This window comes from Bombina bombina, chromosome 4, assembly GCF_027579735.1.
Source record: "Bombina bombina isolate aBomBom1 chromosome 4, aBomBom1.pri, whole genome shotgun sequence".
Taxonomy (NCBI): Eukaryota; Metazoa; Chordata; class Amphibia; order Anura; family Bombinatoridae; genus Bombina; species Bombina bombina.
In genome coordinates this window covers 780,315,346-780,342,219 of record NC_069502.1, presented here as the reverse complement: position 1 = coordinate 780,342,219, position 26,874 = coordinate 780,315,346, and the positions used below count along the sequence as shown (strand labels likewise).

The 26,874-nt window shown below is 39.2% G+C and overlaps 1 protein-coding gene across 2 annotated transcripts in view; it reads right to left on the bottom strand.

The window, feature by feature from the left end:
- ABCB10 (ATP binding cassette subfamily B member 10) overlaps positions 1-26,874 on the bottom strand; it is a 332,203-nt gene that overhangs the window by 225,805 nt on the left and 79,524 nt on the right. For both annotated transcript variants that reach the window (XM_053711149.1, XM_053711150.1), the window contains exons 5-6: positions 17,586-17,732; positions 10,332-10,467 (exon numbers count right to left, since the gene is read on the bottom strand). In XM_053711149.1, the coding sequence (XP_053567124.1) occupies positions 10,332-10,467; positions 17,586-17,732 (283 nt within the window). The remainder of the gene's footprint in view (positions 1-10,331; positions 10,468-17,585; positions 17,733-26,874) is intronic.

Sequence of the window (26,874 nt, the reverse complement as noted above, 5' to 3'; positions counted from 1 at the left end):
AACGGTTGCTAAAATCATTTTCCTCTTACAAACAGAAATCTTCATCTCTTTTCTGTTTCAGAGTAAATAGTACATACCAGCACTATTTTAAAATAAACTCTTGATTGAATAATAAAAACTACAGTTAAACACTAAAAAACTCTAAGCCATCTCCGTGGAGATGTTGCCTGTACAACGGCAAAGAGAATGACTGGGGTAGGCGGAGCCTAGGAGGGATCATGTGACCAGCTTTGCTGGGCTCTTTGCCATTTCCTGTTGGGGAAGAGAATATCCCACAAGTAAGGATGACGCCGTGGACCGGACACACCTATGTTGGAGAAACATTAGTTACACAAAATAAAAAACACTAAGTTACACAAAAAAAACACACTAAAGTTACACAAAATAAAAAATAAATCAAATATTTAAACTAATTACACCTAATCTAATAGCCCTATCAAAATAAAAAGCCCCGCCTCCCCCAAATAAAAAACCCCTAGCCTACAATAAACTACCAATAGCCCTTAAAAGGGCCTTTTGCGGGGCATTGCCCAAAAGAAATCAGCTCTTTTACCTGTAAGATAAAATACAAACACGCCCAACAGTAAAACCCACCACCCACACAACCAACACCCCCAAATAAAAACCTATCTAAAAAACCTAAGCTCCCCATTGCCCTGAAAAGGGCATTTGTATATGCATTTAGCTCTTTTTCAGCCCAAAGTCCCTAACCGAAAATTAAAACCCACCCAATAAACCCTAACCCCCGAAGAGCCACTTACAGTTTTCGAAGACCGGACATCCAGACGGCATCTTCTATCTTCATCCATCCGGCGTGGAGCGGCTCCATCTTCCAGACATCCGGAGCGGAGCATCCTCTTCTTCCGACGTCTGTTGCAGAATGAAGTTTCCCTTTAAATGACGTTATCCAAGATGGCGTCCCTTACATTCCGACTGGCTGATAGAATTCTATCAGCCAATAGGAATTAAGATGGAAACAATCCTATTGGCTGTTGCAATCAGCCAATAGGATTGAGCTTTCATCCTATTGGCTGATCCAATCAGCCAATAGGATTGAGCTCGCATTCTATTGCTAAATACTCAAACTGTATTTGTTGTAATGGAAAAAAATTGATAGTATGAGGGGCACAATTTCATATGTTTCTATAACAGTGTAGTAATTTGAGTTGTATAGGGTAGGGTATCTGTTCTTCATCTCATCCCATCTCATCATTATTTATTGACCAAGCAGAAAGAGTTTTTCAGTTGTGCATGGTTTACATTCACAGTGTTCAGAACAGGGATTTACTGGACAGGATTTCAGCAATTAACCCCTTAGTGACCAGACCATTTTTCAATTTTCTTACCATTTGAGACCAGGGCTATTTTTACATTTCTGCAGTGTTTGTGTTTAGCTGTAATTTTCCTCTTACTCATTTACTGTACCCACACATATTATATACCGTTTTCTCGCCATTAAATGCACTTTCTAAAGATACTATTATTTTAAATTATATATCTTAGAATTTACTATAATTTTTTTTAAAAATATGATGAAAAAATGGAAAAAAAAACACACACTTTTTCTAACTTTGACCCCCAAAATCTGTTACACATCTATAACCACCAAAAAAAACTCCCATGCTAAATAGTTTCTAAATTTTGTCCTGAGTTTAAAAATACCCAATGTTACATGTTCTTTGCTTTTTGTGCAAGTTATAGGGTAGTAAGTACAAGTAGCAATTTGCTATTTCAAAACCATTTTTTTTTTCTTCAAAATTAGCGAGTTACATTGTAACACTGAAATCTGTCAGGAATTCCTGAATAACCCTTCACATGTAAATATTTTTTTTAGTAGACATCCCAATGTATTGATCTAGGCCCATTTTGGGAGCCAGTCTGGAGAAGTCCTGTAAACGGGAAAGTGAGGAGGTAACAAGAGAGGAGGAGAGTAGAAGGTTGTGAACAGAGTGAAGGGGATGGGAGGGCAAGTATCTGAAAAAAGGTCTGAGTTATAGGGGGGAGCAGTGTAGTTGAGGACCTTGTATGTCCGAGTCAGAATTTTGTGTGCAGCAGATGAAGAGCGACGTGTAAGGAAGATGAGCCTGGCAGAGGCGTTCATTATGGATTGTAAAGGAGCTAGGCGGCAGCTAGGGAGACCAGAGAGGACGGAGTTCCAGTAGACGAGGTGGGAAAGGATGAGAGAGTGGATTAAAATCTTAGTTGTGTCTTGTGTAATGAGATGTCTAATTTTAGAGATGTTTTTTTATGGTGGGAGCAGCAGGATTTAGCCAAGGACTGAATGTGAGAAGTGAAAGAAAGATCTGAGTCAAATGTGACCCCAAGAGATAGGGCATGCGGGATAGGGGTAATGATGAAGTTGTCGACAGTTAGTTATAGAGAGATGGGGGTGGAGATTTTAGAAGAAGGGGGAAAATAAGGATCTCAGTTTTGGAGAGATTTAGCTTAAAGGGACAGTCTAGTCCAAAATAAACTTGCATGATTCAGATAGAGAATGTAATTTTAAACAATTTTCTAATTTACTTTTATCACCAATTTTGCTTTGTTCTCTTGGTATTCTTAGTTGAAAGCTAAACCTAGGAGGTTCATATGCTAATTTCTAAGCCCTTAAAGGTCGCCTCTTCTCTCAGGGCATTTTAACAGTTATTAACCACTAGAGGGTGTTAGTCCATGTGTGTCATATAGATAACACAGTGCTCACGCACGTGAAGTTCCAGTGAGCCAGCTCTGATTGGCTAAAATGGATGTCTGTCAAAAGAACTGAAATAAGGGGCAGTTTGCAGAGGCTTAGATACAAGGTAATCACAGAGGTAAAAAGTATTTATATAACTGTGTTGGTTATGCAAAACTAGGGAATGGGTAATAAAGGGATTATCTATCTTTTTAAACAATTACAATTCTGATGTAGATTTTCCCTGTAAGGTAGTGAGAGGACATCCAGGAAGAGATGTGAGAAAGACAGTTAGTGACATGGGTTAGCAAGGAAAGAGAAAGGTCTGGTGCAGAGAGGTAGATTTGAGTGTCGTCAGCATACAAATGATATTGAAGCCAGTGGGACTTTATTAGAGAACCGTGGACAGAGAAGGGGACCGAGAACAGAGCATTGTGGTACCCCAACAGAAAGTGGTAACGGGGCAGAGGAAGTCCAAGAGAAGGCTACTCTAAAGATACGGTTAGACAGGTAGGAAAATAACCACAAGAAGGCTGTGTAACAAATGCCAAAGGATTAGAGGGTTTGAAGCAAAAGAGGGTGGTCAACAGTATCAAAGGCTGCAGACAGAGCAAGGAGGATAAGCAGAGACAATTGTCCTTTGCATTTTGCTGTAAGTAGGTTGCTAGTAACCTTAACGATTGCTGTCTCTGTGGAGTGATGGGGGCGAAACCCAGATTGCAGTGGGTCAAGGAGGAAGTTTAATGTAAGGAAATTGGATAGGTGTGCATATACTAGCTTTTCAAGAAACTTTGAGGCAAGAGGGAGTAAGGAAATAGGGCGGTAGTTGGATGGGGAGGTGAGGTTGGATCGAGAGAAAGTTTTTTTTGAGGATGGTGTGACCAGTGCATCTTTTAGAGATGAGGGAAATATACCGGTGCTGAAGTAGAGGTTTAAAATGTGTAAGTATAGGGGTAAGAGTAGAAGAGAGGGAGGGAAGTAGCTGTGAGGGGATAGGGTCGAGGGAACAGGTAGTGAGGTAAGAGCACAGTATAAGTGCATAAACTTATTCCTCAGTAACAGGGGCGAAAGATATACATTTATGGCTATGTGGGTTTTGGTGTATTGTAAGCTTTTGAGGGGGTGAAAGACTGGAAGTATGTTGAGAGCTGATTTAGTTTCTGATGGAATTGATTTTGTTATTCAAGTGGCTGGCAAAATCTTGAGCCGACAGAGAAGTTGTATTAGGAGGTGGGGTGGACGGAGAAGAGTATTGAAAGTGGAGAACAGATGTTTTTGGTTTGAAGAAAGAGTAGAGATAAGAGTAGAGAAGTAATGTTTATAAAAATTAAGGGCAGAGTAGTAGGAGTTCAAGATGAACTTGTAGTAAAGAAAGTCAGCTGAACGCTGAGATTTTCTCCAGTGCTGCTCTGCAGTACAGGAACATCTGCGTAGGTACTGTGTCAGAGGAGTGTGCAAGTGCTGAGTATGAGAGTGTGATTTCCGATGGAGGGGCCAGATTGTCAAGGACCAATATAAGGGTGGAATTATAGTGACAGATAGATTGGTCAGGGCAGGAAAAGATGGATGAGAGGAGAGGTTCGAGAGAACTAGTGAGCTGTTTCTGATCTAATGACATACCATTCTCCTAATGCATTCTGTTGTGCTAAGGAAGCAACATCACATATACAGAACTTTTTTCATTCGTAAGGTGGTGAGAGTCCCCAAGTTCATTACTTCTGGATTCAGCTCCTGGACTCTAGGAAGAGGCAAAGATTTCCAAACCTCTTAGGGCATTATATCCCTCCCACCTCAATGATTGTTGACATTACCAGGGTTAACGCCAGTAATATGGCGCAAGCTGTCTTAACTAAAAGGGCCTTATGCCTGAAATCATCGTCAGCTGACATGGTTTCTAAGACCAGATTTTTGTCTCTTCCTTTTCAAGTAAAGATTTTATTTGGTCCTGGTCTGGACACATTTTTTCCCCTGTAACTTGAGGTAAAGGTGCTTTTCTCCCTCATAATAGGGGAAAGAGAGTTTCTAATCATTTTCATTCCTTTTTCATTATAGGAACCAAGAAATACTCCTCTTATCACAGAGGATTGACTCTTCCAGAACTCACTGGAAGTCCTCTTCCACTTGCAACAGGTAAAAAAAAGTTTACATCTTTTGTTCAGAATGCCTAGGCTCAGTCTGTCTGAGATTCTTGGCTTTTGAGCATTTCTTCAGATCAGGGCCTGCCAGAGAAAAGTTTCTATCCAACATTCCAATGTCTCCAGAAAAAGTTCAAGTCTTTTTTTTTTTTTTTCAAAAAAGCTTTATTATATCAAGTCAAAATATACAACAAATTGTATCAGAGCATTTCAATCGTTACAGAAAATCGTATAATAACCTAATCAGAGGGTTAGACACCTCAGGCTAAAAAAAAAAAAGAGAAAAATTAAAGAGAAAAATGTTCAGTGACTTGTACATACCTTGACATGTTTTAACACAACTTACTAACAGGCAAACAAATAACAAATCCAAAAACATCTATGTTGCTGTGGATATCAAAGATATAATTTTTGTTCACTACTCTGTGAACCCATATGCAATTGGTATATAAAAAGGTATGGATGTTGATAAATATAAGTTCTTAAGGAGGTCTGTGGTACCATGTGCAGTTCTTAGTAATTATTGTTATGAGTGATGAGGGAGGGGAAATTAATGGGTCTCATTGCCGAAGGTTTAGGGTTACAGTGGGTTTTAGGGAATTCTTCCCAAAGCAAGCGGATGGACAAAAAGTCCTCTATTTTATGTAATTTAGTGTAACGGTATTGTTCCAGTTCTATAGCGGTGGATACTCTATCCCGCCAAAACTGTATAGTTGGGAGGGTTGACTGCTTCCAATGGTATGGGATGTATCTTTTGGCAGTGTTGATCATTATAATGAGGAGTTTAAGTCTGAATGAGCAAGTTACCTGTGGTATAAAGTTAAAAAGGAAGGGCCATGGGGAATGTGGGAGAGAGGTTCCTATCACCAGCCCAACCTCTTTCCCAATATCTGTCCAGTAAGTTTGTGCCACAGGACATGTCCACCATAAATGAACAAAGGTACCACGTTCTTCACATCCTCTCCAACAACTAGTGTTAGAGTTTGGGAATAGACGTCCTAGTCTGTCTGGGGTGTAATGCCATCTACTGAGGAGTTTCATGTTCATTTCCGTTATGTTAATAGAGGAAGCAGAGGAGCTCATTTGTTTGTATATTAGTTTCCATGTATCTGGTGGTTGTGAGTCATTGAGCTCCCTCTCCCAACTGATTATATATGATGGGGGATGATGTGAACGACTTGCCAAAAGAAGTTTATAAGAGATTGATAGAATACCCGTTGCCGGAAAGGATAGCCAGCACAAGGATTCAAATGGAGTTAAAGGACGGGTCAAGTTATGTTTCTCTCTATGTGTTGGAAAATAATGCGTAAGTTGGTGGTATATTAGCCAATTATTCAGGAGAGGTCCCAGTATTTCAACTACTTCTTCCTTGGGTTTCAATTTGCTGTTTTGTGTGAGTAAATGGTGGGGTATTGCTTGAGTAAGAGTGTGGTTGACAGTGTTACGGGGTATGGGCTGGAATGGAGTTATAGGGTTATCTAAGAAGGGTGTCAGAGGAGAGTAGGGTGTCGAGATAGTTTTGTATCCTCTTAATATTTTCCCCCATATATTAAACGTTTCTCGTATCAAAAAAGGAAGGTCTGTGTCTCCTCGCTCGCGTTTAGTAGTGAGCCAACATCTACCTCCTAATTGCCCTCCCTGCGTGAGTGCATGTTCTAGCCCTATCCATTCTTTGTGGGCAGCGTTTCTACACCAGTCTACTATTCTGGTCATGAAGGTGGCATAGCGGTATAGTAATATATTTGGGACACCAATTCCGCCCTCTAGTTTAGTGCGATATATGGTTTGCGTAGCAATTCGAGGTCGTTTATGATCCCAGATATATGAATTTATGAGTTTCTGTAGAGAGTAAATGGTAGAGTCAGGAATGGGGATGGGTAGTGCTTGGAGAATATAGAGGATTTTAGGAAGTATTACCATTTTAACGGCATTTATCCTGCCTAACCAAGAAATTGGTTTGTTGGACCATGAGTGTAAGGTAGCGATAATCTGGGTTTTCAAAGGGCCAAAATTTAGGGGGGCTAAATCTTGTAGGTGTGGGGATACCATGATCCCTAGATATCTAAGTGCTGTAGGTTGGTGTTTGAATTTGTGTGAATATAATATATGTAGGTCCTTGGAAGGTGTCCCTGAATTAATAAATTCTGATTTTGTGTTATTGATTCGGAAGTTAGACAATGTCCCGTATCCCTGAAAAAGAGACATTAGGGAGGGTATCGAGGTGGAGAGATTTGTAAGTGTGAGGATAATGTCGTCCGCGTATAGGGATATCTTGTACTCCTGCCGACCTATGTTTATGCCAGTGATTGAAGGTGTGGTTCTAATGTAGGTTGCCAAGACTTCCATTGCTAGGATAAATAATGTTGGAGAGAGCGGACACCCTTGTCTGGTGCCGTTATGTATGTGGAAAGGGGGGGATAAAGAATTATTTAATTTTATCTTGGCTGTGGGGGTATTATATAGTGCAAGAATCTTATGTATGAATTGGTCATCAAGGCCAAACTTTCTCAGGGTCTGAGTGAGAAAAGGCCAACTAAGGCGGTCGAATGCCTTTTCGGCGTCTAATGATAGAACTATTGAGGGTATATGGTTAGTGTTTGCATATTCTATGATATTTAATATTTTGATGGTGTTGTCTCGGGCTTCCCTATGAGGAGTAAAACCTACTTGGTTGGTGTGTATGAGATCTGGGATAATCCTGTTTAGTCGAGTAGCGAGAATTTTAGCATACAGCTTTATGTCTAAATTTAATAATGAGATTGGGCGGAAGTTCGAGGGTGTCGTGGCTGGTTTGCCTGGTTTCGGCAGCACCACTACATGTGCCTCCAACATAGAGGGGGGGAATTGTGATCCATCCGCTATCGCATTAAATATTGTTGTTAAATGGGGCACTAGGGTATCTTTAAACCTCTGGTAATATTTTGCGGAAAAGCCATCTGGGCCCGGGCTTTTCCCTAATTTTAACTCTTTTATTGCAAGTGCAACTTCCTGAGAGGAGATGGGCGAGTTAAGATCCTTTAATTGTGAGCTGTTAATAGATGGGAGCTGGCAATCCTGAAGGAATTGTGAGATGTTTTGTGAAAGTTGATCTGAGGGGATTTCCGGTTGTATATTGTATAGGTTTGAGTAATAGGTTTGGAATACCTGAAGAATATCTGCTGTGGTTTTTTGAGGGGGTCTACCTGGGGCTTGTATTTCATATATATGTGATTTTAGTTTTCTTTTCCTGAGAGTCCTGGCCAAATATTTACCTGCTCTGTTACCTTCAAAATGGAACAAGCTGTTTGTTTTTCTTTTTAAAGTGTTGTATTCTATCTGAAGGAAGTCATCTAGTGCTTTCTGTATTGCTGATATCTCAGAAAGGATGGAGGAGTCTGTTGGGGACAGTTTATGTTGAAGGCTGAGTTGTGAGAGTTTGGAGGTGAGGTCGTGATATTTCTGTTTTTGCGCTTTATTAATCTGAGATTTTATTTTGATGAGTTCACCTCTGAGGAAGCATTTATGTGCCTCCCAGACCGAGAACTGATTAGGCGTAGAGGGGACGTTAGCAATAAAATATTGCTTCAAGGTTTCATCTAACTTTGTAACAATATCAACGTTATCTAAAAGGGTGTCGTCTATCATCCAATTGTAGTGATTTATTGTGTGTTCCGCCCAGTTGATGTGTAATTGAACTGCCGAATGATCAGACCATATGGTAGGTGTGATATCACATTTAGTGATATGGGATAAACCTAATTGGTTAGTGAAGATATAGTCTATACGGCTATAAGACTGGTTGGGGTAGGAGTAGAACGTGTAGTCCCTTGTATTTGGGTGTATATACCGCCATGTATCATATAGGTTATGTAATCTTAGATGTTTCCAAAAAAAGTTGAGAAATTTAGTGTTGGGGTTCATGAGGGGGTTAGTGCTGTCTATTTGTGGTTGAAGTGGGAAATTAAAATCTCCCCCTAAGTAAGTTGGGCCTCTGGAATTATCTAGCAATTTATTAAATAATTTGACAAAAAATGGTTTTGGGGCGGTGTTGGGCGCATAAATATTAACAAGGGTTATGTGTTGGCCATAGAGAAGACCTATTAGACCTAGGAATCTACCTTCCGTGTCGGTTATCTTTTTCAGAAGTGTGAAAGGTAATGACTTTTTGAGTAAAATACTAACACCACATTTTTTGGTAAGTTCAAGTCTTTTTTTCAATGTGTTCAAGAGCTGAAACTCGTGGGTGTAAATCCTCCCAGCTCCTCTTGCTGAACAAAGACAGTTTTTTTTTTATTCCAATCTCTTTATAGTTCCCTAAAAAGAGGAACTGTTAAGACCTATTCTGGATCTAAAAACCTTGAATACATTTTTTCTGAGCACCTTCAAAATGGAAAACAATCAGATCTACCTTTCCCCTTGTCCATAAAGGCCAATTCATATCCACAATAGACCTGTAGGATGCCTATCTTTATATCCCTATTCTCAAGGAGCATTATCAGTATCAAAAAATTGCTTTTCTGGACTAACATGTCAGTTTATAGCCTGTTTGGTCTGCCTACAGCTACGATTTCAAATACGATTTCTTTCCAAAGATAGTTTCTTTGGACAATATCATTAAACAGATTGTTTTCTTCTCTTTGTCCATAATCCCTAAGAATTTAAAATAATGACTTTTACATATTTTGGATGCAGTTAGAGATTTAAAGTTTCATCTCCGGGCTACAAAGGATTTTAGACAATCATTTAGCCTGTTTATTCATTTCTTTGGCTTCTTGGTTAAAAGAAAAATGTAATCTGCAAACTTTAATAGGAGGCGGGATAGTCTCTCCTAATCGTATTTCTGATCATTCTACTAGGTCATCCCTACATACCTTTAAAAAAATTCTAGAAGTTTTTTGTTTTTGCTTATTCGGAAACAGTTTCTCACACACATTATTTGTGGACTCCACATTTTGGGTGTTATTTCCCAGAAGTAATGAACTTTGTGAACTCTCACCACCTTACAAAAGAAAACAAAAAGTATATGCTTAGCTGATAAATTTGTGAAAGTCCACGATGCTCACCCTATTGATCTATTTTTAATAAAATATTTGCTGGCACAGTTCTAGTTGTACAGCTCATTTCCCTGTTCTGTCCTTTCCTACCGTTCTACTTCTTCTTACTTGGCTATACGTTAGATTGGCTAATCAGTGAGGTGGGAGAAACACAATGTTTTTAGAGTTCTTTGGGAATGTTTGCCTCCTCCTAGTGGCCAGCAGTTGAATCCAGACTTAATTAACTTGTGGACTCTCATCACTTCGAAATAAATTAATTTATCAATTAAGCATAAAATTATTTTGCTCAGAGTACATGGGTTCTAATAATGTTACTGTATCTATAAAATTATTTTGACACCCCTAAGAGGTTTGTGACAATCCAGACAACTTGGGTGAAAAAAGACATAGAAACAGCATTTAAAATGGCCATGGGGGAATATGACCCCCCCCCCCCCAGGTTGATAACAGCTGATCCAATTCATGGAGTTGTAAATAACTTTTATCACATACCTCCAATACTTATTCCTACCCAAAAGGCATACATGAGAAAAGAGGAGAGCTCGCCTACAGTCATCTGTGCAGCTTCTGTTAGCAGACCACCTTTATACAGCACAGACAGCACCATCAGGTTCCCAGACAAGCCAGTCTACAGAACAAAATACATATAATTAAATATAAAAGGAAGACACTAACTGATTGCTCTGCTGCAAACTTTGTTGTGCAAGTATAAAAAAAATTAACTATACAGATTCTGAGTATAAAAGTTGATTTTAGGAGATCTGTGGAAATAAGGGAGGGTTGGCAAACCTAGATCTTATTTACTTCTGGCTGGCATAAAATTACAGGTATGCATACATTGGTGTACATTAGCCTTGCCTTTGATTAACAACATACTTTAAATGGTAGTTTAAAGAGATACTAAACCCAAATTTAGTCTTTCATGCTGAGAGGATGCAATTTGAATCAAATTTCTAATTTACTCCTTTTATCAAATTGTATTTGTTCTCTTGCTATCTTTATAAGAAAAGCAGGAATGTAAAGCTTAGGAGCCAGACAATTTTTGGTTCAGAACCTGGGTAGCGCAGCACACCCCCTAGGCACTCTTCCACACACAACCCAAGAACTCTGCCACACTTTTTTTGCATATTGTGGAATTTTACATTACTTAAGATGTTCACTTTCAAGAAATATATAGTTTTATGGGGTTACTTTGGTTATGTAGGATAGTTTAGCCCTGATATCTAAAGGATGTTATTTATTAATCTCGACATCAAAATGCCATAGTTGCTCAAGCTTACGGCATGTTGCAAATCTGTTAATTGTGGTAGCCATATGGTTAAGAATAATGTACTTGTTTGGTATCTATATGTTTAGGAGTTATGTGGTATTATTATTTACCCTTTTTTATTTTTCCTACCTACAACTGTTCAATAATCTGGTTTGAATTTTGAACAATATGAAAATGTTCTTGAAAAAATTAAGAATACTAATTATTGTTAAATCATTTCCTGAACGAGTATTACCAGACAAATCCTTACGGTGTCCGCTTTTTGTAAATATATACATTTTGGAAATAAATTTTATTTATATATATATATATATATATATATATATATATATATATATATATATATATATATATATATATATATATATAATAATTTAGCTCGAATAATTAAAAGGATGGCATTTTTCATTATGTCTGGAAACTCCATGCATGTGAAGGCGGCTTGAAAGTCAGATTTCATTATTTTACAATTTTATTACTTTTATGTAAAAAACAGAATTTATGTTTACCTGATAAATTACTTTCTCCAACGGTGTGTCCGGTCCACGGCGTCATCCTTACTTGTGGGATATTCTCTTCCCCAACAGGAAATGGCAAAGAGCCCAGCAAAGCTGGTCACATGATCCCTCCTAGGCTCCGCCTACCCCAGTCATTCGACCGACGTTAAGGAGGAATATTTGCATAGGAGAAACCATATGGTACCGTGGTGACTGTAGTTAAAGAAAATAAATTATCAGACCTGATTAAAAAAACCAGGGCGGGCCGTGGACCGGACACACCGTTGGAGAAAGTAATTTATCAGGTAAACATAAATTCTGTTTTCTCCAACATAGGTGTGTCCGGTCCACGGCGTCATCCTTACTTGTGGGAACCAATACCAAAGCTTTAGGACACGGATGAAGGGAGGGAGCAAATCAGGTCACCTAAATGGAAGGCACCACGGCTTGCAAAACCTTTCTCCCAAAAATAGCCTCAGAAGAAGCAAAAGTATCAAACTTGTAAAATTTGGTAAAAGTGTGCAGTGAAGACCAAGTCGCTGCCCTACATATCTGATCAACAGAAGCCTCGTTCTTGAAGGCCCATGTGGAAGCCACAGCCCTAGTGGAATGAGCTGTGATTCTTTCGGGAGGCTGCCGTCCGGCAGTCTCGTAAGCCAATCTGATGATGCTTTTAATCCAAAAAGAGAGAGAGGTAGAAGTTGCTTTTTGACCTCTCCTTTACCGGAATAAACAACAAACAAGGAAGATGTTTGTCTAAAATCCTTTGTAGCATCTAAATAGAATTTTAGAGCGCGAACAACATCCAAATTGTGCAACAAACGTTCCTTCTTTGAAACTGGTTTCGGACGCAGAGAAGGTACGATAATCTCCTGGTTAATGTTTTTGTTAGAAACAACTTTTGGAAGAAAACCAGGTTTAGTACGTAAAACCACCTTATCTGCATGGAACACCAGATAAGGAGGAGAACACTGCAGAGCAGATAATTCTGAAACTCTTCTAGCAGAAGAAATTGCAACTAAAAACAAAACTTTCCAAGATAATAACTTAATATCAACGGAATGCAAGGGTTCAAACGGAACCCCCTGAAGAACTGAAAGAACTAAGTGAGACTCCAAGGAGGAGTCAAAGGTTTGTAAACAGGCTTAATTCTAACCAGAGCCTGAACAAAGGCTTGAACATCTGGCACAGCGGCCAGCTTTTTGTGAAGTAACACAGACAAGGCAGAAATCTGTCCCTTCAGGGAACTTGCAGATAATCCTTTTTCCAATCCTTCTTGAAGGAAGGATAGAATCCTAGGAATCTTAACCTTGTCCCAAGGGAATCCTTTAGATTCACACCAACAGATATATTTTTTCCAAATTTTGTGGTAAATCTTTCTAGTTACAGGCTTTCTGGCCTGAACAAGAGTATCGATAACAGAATCTGAGAATCCTCGCTTCGATAAGATCAAGCGTTCAATCTCCAAGCAGTCAGCTGGAGTGAAACCAGATTCGGATGTTCGAACGGACCCTGAACAAGAAGGTCTCGTCTCAAAGGTAGCTTCCAAGGAGGAGCCGATGACATATTCACCAGATCTGCGTACCAAGTCCTGCGTGGCCACGCAGGAGCTATCAAGATCACCGACGCCCTCTCCTGATTGATCCTGGCTACCAGCCTGGGGATGAGAGGAAACGGCGGGAACACATAAGCTAGTTTGAAGGTCCAAGGTGCTACTAGTGCATCCACTAGAGCCGCCTTGGGATCCCTGGATCTGGACCCGTAGCAAGGAACTTTGAAGTTCTGACGAGAGGCCATCAGATCCATGTCTGGAATGCCCCACAGCTGAGTGACTTGGGCAAAGATTTCCGGATGGAGTTCCCACTCCCCCGGATGCAATGTCTGACGACTCAGAAAATCCGCTTCCCAATTTTCCACTCCTGGGATGTGGATAGCAGACAGGTGGCAGGAGTGAGACTCCGCCCATAGAATGATTTTGGTCACTTCTTCCATCGCCAGGGAACTCCTTGTTCCCCCCTGATGGTTGATGTACGCAACAGTTGTCATGTTGTCTGATTGAAACCGTATGAACTTGGCCCTCGCTAGCTGAGGCCAAGCCTTGAGAGCATTGAATATCGCTCTCAGTTCCAGAATATTTATCGGTAGAAGAGATTCTTCCCGAGACCAAAGACCCTGAGCTTTCAGGGATCCCCAGACCGCGCCCCAGCCCATCAGACTGGCGTCGGTCGTGACAATGACCCACTCTGGTCTGCGGAATGTCATCCCTCGTGACAGGTTGTCCAGGGACAGCCACCAACGGAGTGAGTCTCTGGTCCTCTGATTTACTTGTATCTTCGGAGACAAGTCTGTATAGTCCCCATTCCACTGACTGAGCATGCACAGTTGTAATGGTCTTAGATGAATGCGTGCAAAAGGAACTATGTCCATTGCCGCTACCATCAACCCGATCACTTCCATGCACTGAGCTATGGAAGGAAGAGGAACGGAATGGAGTATCCGACAAGAGTCTAGAAGTTTTGTTTTTCTGGCCTCTGTCAGAAAAATCCTCATTTCTAAGGAGTCTATTATTGTTCCCAAGAAGGAAACCCTTGTTGACGGAGATAGAGAACTCTTTTCCACGTTCACTTTCCATCCGTGAGATCTGAGAAAGGCCAGGACAATGTCCGTGTGAGCCTTTGCTTGAGGAAGGGACGACGCTTGAATCAGAATGTCGTCCAAGTAAGGTACTACAGCAATGCCCCTTGGTCTTAGCACAGCTAGAAGGGACCCTAGTACCTTTGTGAAAATCCTTGGAGCAGTGGCTAATCCGAAAGGAAGCGCCACGAACTGGTAATGTTTGTCCAGGAATGCGAACCTCAGGAACCGATGATGTTCCTTGTGGATAGGAATATGTAGATACGCATCCTTTAAATCCACCGTGGTCATGAATTGACCTTCCTGGATGGAAGGAAGAATAGTTCGAATGGTTTCCATCTTGAACGATGGAACCTTGAGAAACTTGTTTAAGATCTTGAGATCTAAGATTGGTCTGAACGTTCCCTCTTTTTTGGGAACTATAAACAGATTGGAGTAGAACCCCATCCCTTGTTCTCTTAATGGAACGGGATGAATCACTCCCATTTTTTAACAGGTCTTCTACACAATGTAAGAATGCCTGTCTTTTTATGTGGTCTGAAGACAACTGAGACCTGTGGAACCTCCCCCTTGGGGGAAGTCCCTTGAATTCCAGAAGATAACCTTGGGAGACTATTTCTAGCGCCCAAGGATCCAGAACATCTCTTGCCCAAGCCTGAGCGAAGAGAGAGAGTCTGCCCCCCACCAGATCCGGTCCCGGATCGGGGGCCAACATTTCATGCTGTCTTGGTAGCAAGTGGCAGGTTTCTTGGCCTGCTTTCCCTTGTTCCAGCCTTGCATTGGTCTCCAAGCTGGCTTGGCTTGAGAAGTATTACCCTCTTGCTTAGAGGACGTAGCACTTTGGGCTAGTCCGTTTCTACGAAAGGGACGAAAATTAGGTTTATTTTTTGCCTTGAAAGGCCGATCCTGAGGAAGGGCGTGGCCCTTACCCCCAGTGATATCCGAGATAATCTCTTTCAAGTCAGGGCCAAACAGCGTTTTCCCCTTGAAAGGAATGTTAAGTAGCTTGTTCTTGGAAGACGCATCAGCCGACCAAGATTTCAACCAAAGCGCTCAGCGCGCCACAATAGCAAACCCAGAATTCTTAGCCGCTAACCTAGCCAATTGCAAAGTGGCGTCTAGGGTGAAAGAATTAGCCAATTTGAGAGCATTGATTCTGTCCATAATCTCCTCATAAGGAGGAGAATCACTGTCGACCGCCTTTATCAGCTCATCGAACCAGAAACATGCGGCTGTAGCGACAGGGACAATGCATGAAATTGGTTGTAGAAGGTAACCCTGCTGAACAAACATCTTTTTAAGCAAACCTTCTAATTTTTTATCCATAGGATCTTTGAAAGCACAACTATCCTCTATGGGTATAGTGGTGCGTTTGTTTAAAGTGGAAACCGCTCCCTCGACCTTGGGGACTGTCTGCCATAAGTCCTTTCTGGGGTCGACCATAGGAAACAATTTTTTTAAATATGGGGGGAGGGACGAAAGGAATACCGGGCCTTTCCCATTCTTTATTAACAATGTCCGCCACCCGCTTGGGTATAGGAAAAGCTTCTGGGAGCCCCGGCACCTCTAGGAACTTGTCCATTTTACATAGTTTCTCTGGGATGACCAACTTGTCACAATCATCCAGAGTGGATAATACCTCCTTAAGCAGAATGCGGAGATGTTCCAACTTAAATTTAAATGCAATCACATCAGGTTCAGCTTGTTGAGAAATGTTCCCTGAATCAGTAATTTCTCCCTCAGACAAAACCTCCCTGGCCCCATCAGACTGAGTTAGGGGCCCTTCAGAAATATTAATATCAGCGTCGTCATGCTCTTCAGTATCTAAAACAGAGCAGTCGCGCTTACGCTGATAAGTGTTCATTTTGGCTAAAATGTTTTTGACAGAATTATCCATTACAGCCGTTAATTGTTGCATAGTAAGGAGTATTGGCGCGCTAGATGTACTAGGGGCCTCCTGAGTGGGCAAGACTCGTGTAGACGAAGGAGGGAATGATGCAGTACCATGCTTACTCCCCTCACTTGAGGAATCATCTTGGGCATCATTGTCATTGTCACATAAATCACATTTATTTAAATGAATAGGAATTCTGGCTTCCCCACATTCAGAACACAGTCTATCTGGTAGTTCAGACATGTTAAACAGGCATAAACTTGATAACAAGTACAAAAAACGTTTTAAAATAAAACCGTTACTGTCACTTTAAATTTTAAACTGAACACACTTTATTACTGCAAATGCGAAAAAACATGAAGGAATTGTTCAAAATTCACCAAATTTTCACCACAGTGTCTTAAAGCCTTAAAAGTATTGCACACCAAATTTGGAAGCTTTAACCCTTAAAATAACGGAACCGGAGCCGTTTTGAACTTTAACCCCTTTACAGTCCCTGGTATCTGCTTTGCTGAGACCCAACCAAGCCCCAAGGGGAATACGATACCAAATGACGCCTTCAGAAAGTCTTTTCTAAGTATCAGAGCTCCTCTCACATGCGACTGCATGCCATGCCTCTCAAAAACAAGTGCGCAACACCGGCGCGAAAATGAGGCTCTGCCTATGCTTTGGGAAAGCCCCTAAAGAATAAGGTGTCTAAAACAGTGCCTGCCGATATTATTATATCAAAATACCCAGATAAAATGATTCCTCAAGGCTAAATATGTGTTAATAATCAATCGATTTAGCCCAAAAAAAGTCTACAGTCTTAATAAGCCCTTTTTGAAGCCCTTATTTACAATCGTAATAAACATGGCTTACCGGATCCCAGAGGGAAAATGACAGCTTCCAGCATTACATCGTCTTGTTAGAATGTGTCATACCTCAAGCAGCAAGAGACTGCTCACTGTTCCCCCAACTGAAGTTAATTGCTCTCAACAGTCCTGTGTGGAACAGCCATGGATTTTAGTGACGGTTGCTAAAATCATTTTCCTCATACAAACAGAAATCTTCATCTCTTTTCTGTTTCTGAGTAAATAGTACATACCAGCACTATTTCAAAATAACAAACTCTTGATTGAATAATAAAAACTACAGTTAAACACTAAAAAACTCTAAGCCATCTCCGTGGAGATGTTGCCTGTACAACGGCAAAGAGAATGACTGGGGTAGGCGGAGCCTAGGAGGGATCATGTGACCAGCTTTGCTGGGCTCTTTGCCATTTCCTGTTGGGGAAGAGAATATCCCACAAGTAAGGATGACGCCGTGGACCGGACACACCTATGTTGGAGAAACATGTATACAGGTATCCTTAAAAAGCAATAGCTTATTGACACAGAACTGGATGTGATGATTTCTATAATTTCCCTGTACAACTAATTTTAAACTAGTGGAACAAAAGTAATACTTACAATTCCAAAGAAACCAGCTCGGGCAAAAGCTTCCTTGTTAGCTAGATCAAGCACATAGTTTATTTTGCCGTTATATTTTCTCATTTCAAGCATCTCCTTTCCAAAAGCTCTGACTGTTCTTAGGTTGCCAATGCGTTCTTCAGCTATCTGGGGGGCAGAAAAAAACTTGTTATAAAAGTGGCCTGCAAACAATGGATGACTTGGTTTAATTAAAACAAATGAACAAAAATTGAAGTAGTTCCCATTTTTAGGAAAATGTTAAGTTCAATCTATAGTGGTGGTGAACCAGAAACTGCATATTTCTTAAATAATGATGATATTGTCAGAAGTTAATTTTAATGCTGTGAGATTCACCCATTAAGCAGAAATTGTTTTTTTGTTGTTTTTTTTTTTTTTATCCGAAAAACCCCCCAGCAAACATAAGCAAAGGTCATTTGGCTTCATAACAGGACAATTGTGCAAGTTATATTCACCAGGAATAGGAAGACATCATGACTAAAGAAGACCAATGAATTGTGCAAAAAAACGTACAGTGTTTTTAATTTTCTTTATAACACAGCATTAGATATAAAAAATGATATAACTACAGGAGTCTCAGCTGAGATGGGGCCTAGACTTTTAAAGACTATTCCATCAGGGCAGCTCCTGTGAGCATCAGAATGGTTTCTCCGGTCTGATCCTGAGAATGTTAGATAATCTGACCCTTTATTTCTATAACTATATACGTCTGCCTTATTTTAATTCCCCAAGTTATTATTAACTTTTAAATATAGGCATATGCTGTTTCAAAATGTGCCAAATAGTAAAAGGAATACATTTTGCACCTATAGTACACTCTATGATGGGTCAGTCTGTACATAAGTTTCTATTTGTAGGAATTTGAATATTTTTGAAAAGTGCTGAAATTTAACAAAAAATAGTGTTTTTTCTTTTCTCTCTCTAGAGGAGTACAATTAATGTTTCTGCTTATTTCAGAAAGACTACCCAATAAACCACAAAGTTTTTCATTGTCCATTTTATAAAAAAAATACATACTATTATTTTTACTTTAACTAAATCTTAGTAAAAAGACATCCTATTTTGAGTGTGTCTTTTGGGCAGCACCTCAAATGGTTGCAATAACAGAAGCTGTGAGCAGACAGCTGATACATCAAGTGAACTCTGCAGATGATACCAAGTCATAAGACATAGTTTAAAGGGACATTAAACACTAAATAAATGCGAGATAGAATGATGAATTCAAAGAAAAGATTAGTCTGATAATAGCACGTAGATGTATTTTTTAAAGTTTCAATATTGACGAGATAAGAGTAAAGTTTTAGTGTCTATAAAACAGAGTTTTTTTTCTATATATACGACTAATTATTTTATATTACCATCTCAAAGTGTTTAATGTTTTTTTAACAAGAGGTATTATATCAGCTATCCGATACCTTTTTCCCCCTGTATGCAGGGTAAGCAGTGCAGTGTCACTGAACATAACTACTAAAAGAAAATAAAACACAGTACCTAGTCTTAGAGGTAGATTTATCAAAGCCATTCTCCTTTAATTCCGTCCAAAATTGCGCATACAAACTGATAGTCATATTAATCAAAGCACTCTGCGCCTATAATTGCGCAAATCTTAAAGAAACATCTTCGCACTCTGCTTGCATTCGCCTAGGCGCACGGGGCGCGCTCCCGAGTGCAACAATATACATTAGTAATAGGCATAATTTAACAGCCCGACCTACAAATACGCCCAGTTTCTTAATTATCATTGCTTTGCTCCGATAGGGAACTGAAATTTCTGCTTCAATTGCGTGTTTTATATTTTGCCATACAGACTGAGGCGAACACCATTATCATACATGCTTTTACATCTTGTGATGCAGTATTTTCTTCTTTTAACTAATTTTTCAAAGGCTTAGCACCAAGAAGAGACTGTTATTGCCAGAAATTTGCATTTCCACAGGCGCATACTGGTACCAACAGTTTTATATATATATATATATATATATATATATATATCTCGATATATTGATGTATTTATTTTTGCAATCTTAAATTATCAACATATGCCAAAAACAGCACAGAAACATTATTTAATATAAATATAAGCTAAATAGTTACCTAAAAAACGCTTTTTTAATAATCAAGACAGAGATCTACTGTGATAAATAGGGAGTAAATGCTTTTTCCGACAAGCGAAATTTATCATTATTACGCCCCAGCTTGCCTGCGCAAAGTTACGTCTATTTTTTTTTATAAATTCAGGCGCACATGTGCCCTTCTCCGGAGGCGAGCAGGGGCGCAGTTACAGGCAAAGCACATACAGAGTTCGCCTAGCCTTTGATAAATCTAGCCCTTAGGCTCACCAAACCAGATCAAGAGAGGAAGTATTTGGTGCAAGCGACCAGCTCAGTTTTAGAATTCCGGCCATTATTAAAGGGACACTCAAGTCAAAATTAAACTTTGATTCAGATACAGCATGTTATTTTAAACAACTTTCCAATTTACTTCCATTAACAAAATGTGCACAGTCTTTTAATATTTACACTTTTTGAGTCACCAGCTCCTACTGAGCATGTGCAGAAATTCACAGAATAAAAGTATATGCATTTGTGATTGGCTGATGGCTGTCACATGATACAGGGGGAGTGGAAATAGACATAACTTTGCAATTTATTTAAAAAAAATCTACTACTCTTTTGAAGTTCAGACTAAGTGCTATTGCATTGTCTTCTTATCATGCATTTGTTGATTATGCAAATCTATTGTATTAACTGGTCCTTTAACCTCATTCTAGGAGAAGTAAAGGGCCTTTTAAATGCACATTATGAGCGGTTATCCATACTTCTGGATGCAGTATTTGCTTATCGCCTCCAGCTGAAGCCAATTCTTTGAGATAAAGACACTGGACAGATGGAATCTCAAAAAGGTGAGAATTACTGGAGACAGCTAATGTATTCCTATTAGGTCCTGATAGAGTTAAAAGATAAAGCCTCTCTGCTTGTATCCTGAGGCTGCAGTACGATAGTGGGTAGCAAATGGATGCCTGTATATAAAATCCCAGCAGGGGAGCTGTATCTGTCATGTGCAGGATTAAATTCCTTATCTGCGATCTCTCACAAACAAGCAAAGCATAAATATCTTCAGGATGTCTGTAATTTAGTACCTTTTATGTTTAGGTTTAGAAATGTATGTACGTTTTCTCTCTGCTAACTAGGGACATATTTGAACTTGGTGCAAACTGTAATTTAAATACTTTTGCAATACAGGCAGTCCCTGGGTTACAGACATCCGACTTAAAGTGAAGGTAAACTTTGGTGAATAAAAGTCCGTTTTTTTAAAAATACGATTAAAAACAGGGGCACTTTCATTCATCAAAGTTTACAAAGCAGCCGTTTTGATTAAAAACTTACCTGTTTTTCTTTTCACAGCTACAGCAGCTTCCCCCTCCTGAAAATCCTCTCTTCACACATCAGCAATGACTAATCCGGCTTCCTCCAATCACGGTCTTTCCCACCAGGGTGGTTATTGCCTGAGGCCATGCTGTGATAGGAGGAAGTCGGGTTAGTCATTGCTGACGTGTGAAGAGAGGATTTCCAGGAGGGGGAAGCTGCTCTGGATTAAAAAAAAAAAAAAAAAAAAGTAAGTTTTTAATCAAAACGACTGATTTGTAAACTTTGATGAATGAAAGTGCCCCTGTTTTTAATAGTATTTATAAAAAAACGGCTTTCATTCATCAAAGTTTACCTTCACTTTAAGTACAACTCGTACTTACAAATGGAGAAAATAAAGCTTTATTGCCAATCCTTCTTTCCAGGATAACCCAAAATACTCAAAAACCCAATTGTCACAAGGACAGAAACTGATGTGAAATTTTCTGAACAGGGGCACAGATAGCAAAACAGACTTTTCCCTATGCTATCCAAAACTAAAAAAATGTTTGGCTAGAGTTTCACCTAAAACAAAAAGTGTCTGTTCCAGCTTACATACAAATTCAACTTAAAGGGATAGGAAAGTCCAAATTAAACTTGCATAATTCAGATAGAGCATGTAATTTTAAGACACTTAAAATTCACTTCTATTTTCAAATGTGCTTAGTTCTCTTAGTATCCCTTGTTAAAAAAATGAATATGCACATATCATACACTAGTGGGAGCTGATGCCGATTGGTGCCTGCACACATTTGTCTCTTGTGATTGGCTAAATAGATATTTTTCAGCTTCCTTTCAGTAGTGCAATGCTGTCCCTTCAGCAATGGATAACAAGAGAATGAAGAAAATTTGATAATAGATTTAAATTGGAAAGTTGTATAAATTGTATATTCTATCTGAACCATAAAAGAACATTTTGGGGTTTACTATCCCTTTAAGAAGAAACCTATTTTGTTCATAACCTGGGGGGGCTGCCTGTATTTATGTAGCGCTAATAGTTTCAATAGTAGATACAGGGTTAAGCCTGCAAATGTTTGTTCATTTCTAATAAGTGAGTATTTTTTAACTGGGCACTCCTCTAATCATCCATATTTGTTTTCACCCAAAGTTACAGATCAATCTTACCCTCCAATTCACCTATCCTTAAAAAGCATTTGGTTTATGTCTTTGGAGTATGCTGGTCCTTTGACCTATACAGAGTTAAATCAAGTTTTTGCTTTATATAAAGACTACATCACTAACTTTTATTGCACAAATGTAACTTTCACAGTCCTCTCATATACTAGCTGATCTAATCAGCCAATAGGATGTAAGCAGATCTCATCCTAATGGTTGATTTGAAATTTTCAGCCAATAGGAATACAAGGTACCCCAATAAAAACAGCTCTGCATCTCCAGAAAGAAGATGGACCCGTGATGGGTGAAGATGGACCCGTGATGGGTGAAGATGGAGCAGCCTAGAAGAAGACCTTTCACCGTGGTAAAGAATATGAATCTCCGGACAATGGTACCAATATTGGGGTTAGTAACATAGTAGATAAGGTTGAGAAAAGACAGAAGTCCATCGAGTTCAACCTATACAAATCTAAAATACTTACAAAAAGCTCCAGTTAAGTTTAAATAACCCCACTAAAAGGTGACTCATTTAATACTAGCAATCATATCCATGAATTTTGATTATATACAGAAATGTATCCAGACTATTTTTAAATGTATCTAGGGTATTGGCATTCACTACCTCCTTGGGTAATGAGTTCCACAATTTTATTGCTCTTATAGTGAAAAAACGTTTCCGTTGCAGGAGATTAAATCTCCTTTCCTCCAACCTTAAATTGTGACCTCTTGTCAAAAACTATTTTCTTGGAATAAACAGAGCTTCTGCCATCTCATATATGACCCTTGCATATATTTATATAAAGTAATCATGTAACCTCTCAAGCACCTTTTTTCTAAGGAAAACAGACCCAGTTTGGCTAGCCTCTCCTCATAGGTTAAATTCTCCAATCCCCTTATGTATCTAGGGTATTGGCATTCACTACCTCCTTGGGTAATGAGTTCCACAATTTTATTGCTCTTATAGTGAAAAAACTTTTCCGTTGCAGGAGATTAAATCTCCTTTCCTCCAACCTTAAATTGTGACCTCTTGTCAAAAACTATTTTCTTGGAATAAACAGAGCTTCTGCCATCTCATATATGACCCTTGCATATATTTATATAAAGTAATCATGTCACCTCTCAAGCGCCTTTTTTCTAAGGAAAACAGACCCAGTTTGGCTAGCCTCTCCTCATAGGTTAAATTCTCCAATCCCCTTATTAGCTTTGTGGCCCTTCTCTGAACTTTTTCTAGTTAGGTTGTTGTTTTTTTGTGGTGGGCTTTGTTTTATTTTTATGGGCAGTGCCCATACAAATGCCCCTTTAGAGGAAATGGGTAGATTATTTTTTTTTTTTTAGTTAGATGTTTTTTATTTTGAGGGGTTGGGTGGATGGGGGGGTTGTAATTTTAGGGGGTACTTTGTATTTGTTTCAGGGTAAAAGAGCTGTTAAATTAGGGCAAAGGCCCTTTTAAGGGCTATTGGTAGTATATAGATTAGGTGTTATTTTATTTTAGGGTGGCTTTTTTGTTTTTAAGGGACTAGGAATATTTTTATTTTTATTTGGATAATTTACGGCTAGATTACGAGTTTTGAGTTAGAGGCTATGCGGTGTTAACGAGCAGTTTTTACTCACCGCTCACTTTCCTACAGCGCTGGTTTTACGAGTTTTTACAAACCCGTCGTTAAAAGACAAGAAGTGAGTGTTGAGCAAAATTTTGCTCCTTAACGCACTCCCATACCAGCGCTGCTTAAATCAGCGGTGAGCTGGTCGTACGTGCTCGATTTCCCCATAGGAATCAATGGGGAGAGCCGGCTAAGAAAAAGTCTAACACCTGCAAAAAAGCAGCATAAAACTCACTAACGCAGCCCCATTGATTTCCTATGGGGAAATAAAATTTATGTCTACACCTAACACCCTAACATGAACCCCGAGTCTAAACACCTCTAATCTTACACTTATTAACCCTAATCTGCCGTACCGACATCGCCGACACCTGCATTATATTTATTAACCCCTAATCTGCCGTCCCGACATCGCCGCCACCTGCATTATATTTATTAACCCCTAATCTGCCGCTCCGGATACCGCCGCCACCTACATTATACTTATGAACCCCTAATCTACTGCCCCCAACATCGCCGACACCTACATTATATTTATTAACCCCTAATCTGCAATCCCCAACGTCGCCGCCACTATAATAAGCATATTAACCCTGAAATCGCTGCACTCCCGCCTCGCAAACATTAGTTAAATATTATTAACCCCTAATCTGCCGTCCTTAGCATCGCCGCCACCTACCTACATTTACTAACCCCTAATCTGCCGCCGCCCCTATACTAAATGTATTAACCCCTAAACCCAAGTCTAAACCTAACCCTAATACCCCCTAACAAATATAATTACAATAAATCTACATAAAACTTACTATCATTACCTAAATAATTCCTATTTAAAACTAAATACTTACCTGTAAAATAAACCCTAAGCTAGCTACAATATAACTAATAGTTACATTGTAGCTATCTTAAGGTTTATTTTTATTTTACAGGCAAGTTTGTATTTATTTTAACTAGGTAGAATAGTTATTAAATAGTTATTAACTATTTAATAACTACCTAGCTAAAATAAATACAAAAGTACCTGTAAAATAAAACCTAACCTAAGTTACAATAACACCTAACCTTCTTCATCCAAGAAGACTTCTGCCCGTCTGGAGGACCACTTTGCCCGGCTTGGATGAAGACTACTCCCGGCTTCGTTGAGGACTTCGGCCCGGTTGGATGAAGACTTCTGCCGCTTCCTTGAGGATGGATGTCCGGTCTTCAGAACAGTAAGTCGATCTTCAGGGGGTTAGTGTTAGGTTTTTTTTAAGGGTGTATTGGGTGGGTTTTATTTTTAGGTTAGGGACTTTGGGCCGCAAAAGAGCTAACTGCCCTTTTAAGGGCAATGCCCATCCAAATGCCCTTTTCAGGGCAATGGGGAGCTTAGGTTTTTTTAGTTAGTATTTTATTTGGGGGGTTGGTTGGGTGGTGGGTTTTACTGTTGGGGGGGTTGTTTGTATTTTTTTTTTTTTACAGGTAAAATAGCCGATTACTTTGGGGCAATGCTTTTGGTAGTTTAGTTTAGGCTATGGTTTTTTTTATTGGGGGGGGTATTTTGATAGGGCTATTAGATTAGGTGTAATTAGTTTAAATATCTTGTAATTTGTTTATTATTTTCTGTAATTTAGTGTTTGTTTTTTTGTACTTTAGCTAATTTAATTTATTTAATTGTTGTTAATTTAGTAAATGTATTTAATTATAGTGTAGTGTTAGGTGTTATTGTAACTTAGGTTAGGTTTTATTTTACAGGTACTTTTGTATTTATTTTAGCTAGGTAGTTATTAAATAGTTAATAACTAATAACTATTCTACCTAGTTAAAATAAATACAAACTTGCCTGTAAAATAAAAATAAACCCTAAGCTAGCTACAATGTAACTATTAGTTATATTGTAGCTATCTTAGGGTTTATTTTACAGGTAACTATTTAGTTTTAAATAGGAATTATTTAGGTAATGATAGGAATTTTTAGTTAGATTTATTTTAAATTATATTTCAATTAGGGGGTGTTAGGCTTAGGCTTAGGTTTAGGGGTTAATATATTTAGTATAGTGGCGACGACGTTGTGGGCAGCAGATTATGGGTTAATAAATGTAGGTAGGTGGCGGCAATGTTAGGGATGGCAGATTAGGGATAATATTTAACTAATGTTTGTGAGGCAGGAGTGTGGCGGTTTAGGGGTTAATATGTTTATTGTTGGGGCGGCAGATTAGGGGTTAATAAGTGTAGGTAGGTTGCGGCGTCATTGGGGGCGGTAGATTAGGGGTTAATAAATATAATGTAGGTGGCGGCGATGTTGGGGGCAGCAGATTAGGGGTTCATAAATATAAATGTAGGTGGCAGCGGTGTCCGGAGCGGCAGATTAGGGGTTAATAGGTAGTTTATGGGTGTTAGTGTACTTTTTAGCACTTTAGTTATGAGTTTTATGTTACGGCGTTGTACCATAAAACTCTTAACTACTGACTTTTAAATGCGTTAGGACTCTTGACAGGGTAGGGTGTACCGCTCAATTTTTGGCCTCCCAGGACAGAATCGTAATATCAGCGCTATAGAAGTCCCATAGAAAAATTACTTTATGAAGTTTTATGTAAGTCGTTTTGCGGTAAGGCCAAAGAAGTGTGTGGTGCCCCTAAACCTGCAAGACTCGTAATAGCAGCGGGCGTAAAAAAGCAGCGTTAGGACCTCTTAAAGGGACAGTCTACACCAGAATTTTTATTGTTTTAAAAGATAGATAATCCCTTTATTACCCATTTCCCAGTTTTGCATAACTAACACAGTTATAATAATATACTTTAAACCTCTGTGATTATCTTGTATCTAAGCCTCTGCAAACTGCCCCTTTTTTCAGTTCTTTTGACAGACTTGCAGTCTAGCCAATTAGTACCTGCTCCCAGATAACTTCTCGTGCACGAGCACAGTGTTATCTATATGAAATACGTGAACTAACACCCTCTAGTGGTGAAAAACTGTTAAAATGCAATCTGAAAGAGGTGGGCTTCAAGGTCTAAGAAATTAGCATATGAACCTCCTAGGTTAAGCTTTCAACTAAGAATACGAAGAGAACAAAGCAAAATTGGTGATAAAAGTAAATTGGAAAATTGTTTAAAATTACATGCTCTATCTGAATCATGAAAGTTTATTTTGGCCTAGACTGTCCCTTTAACGCTGC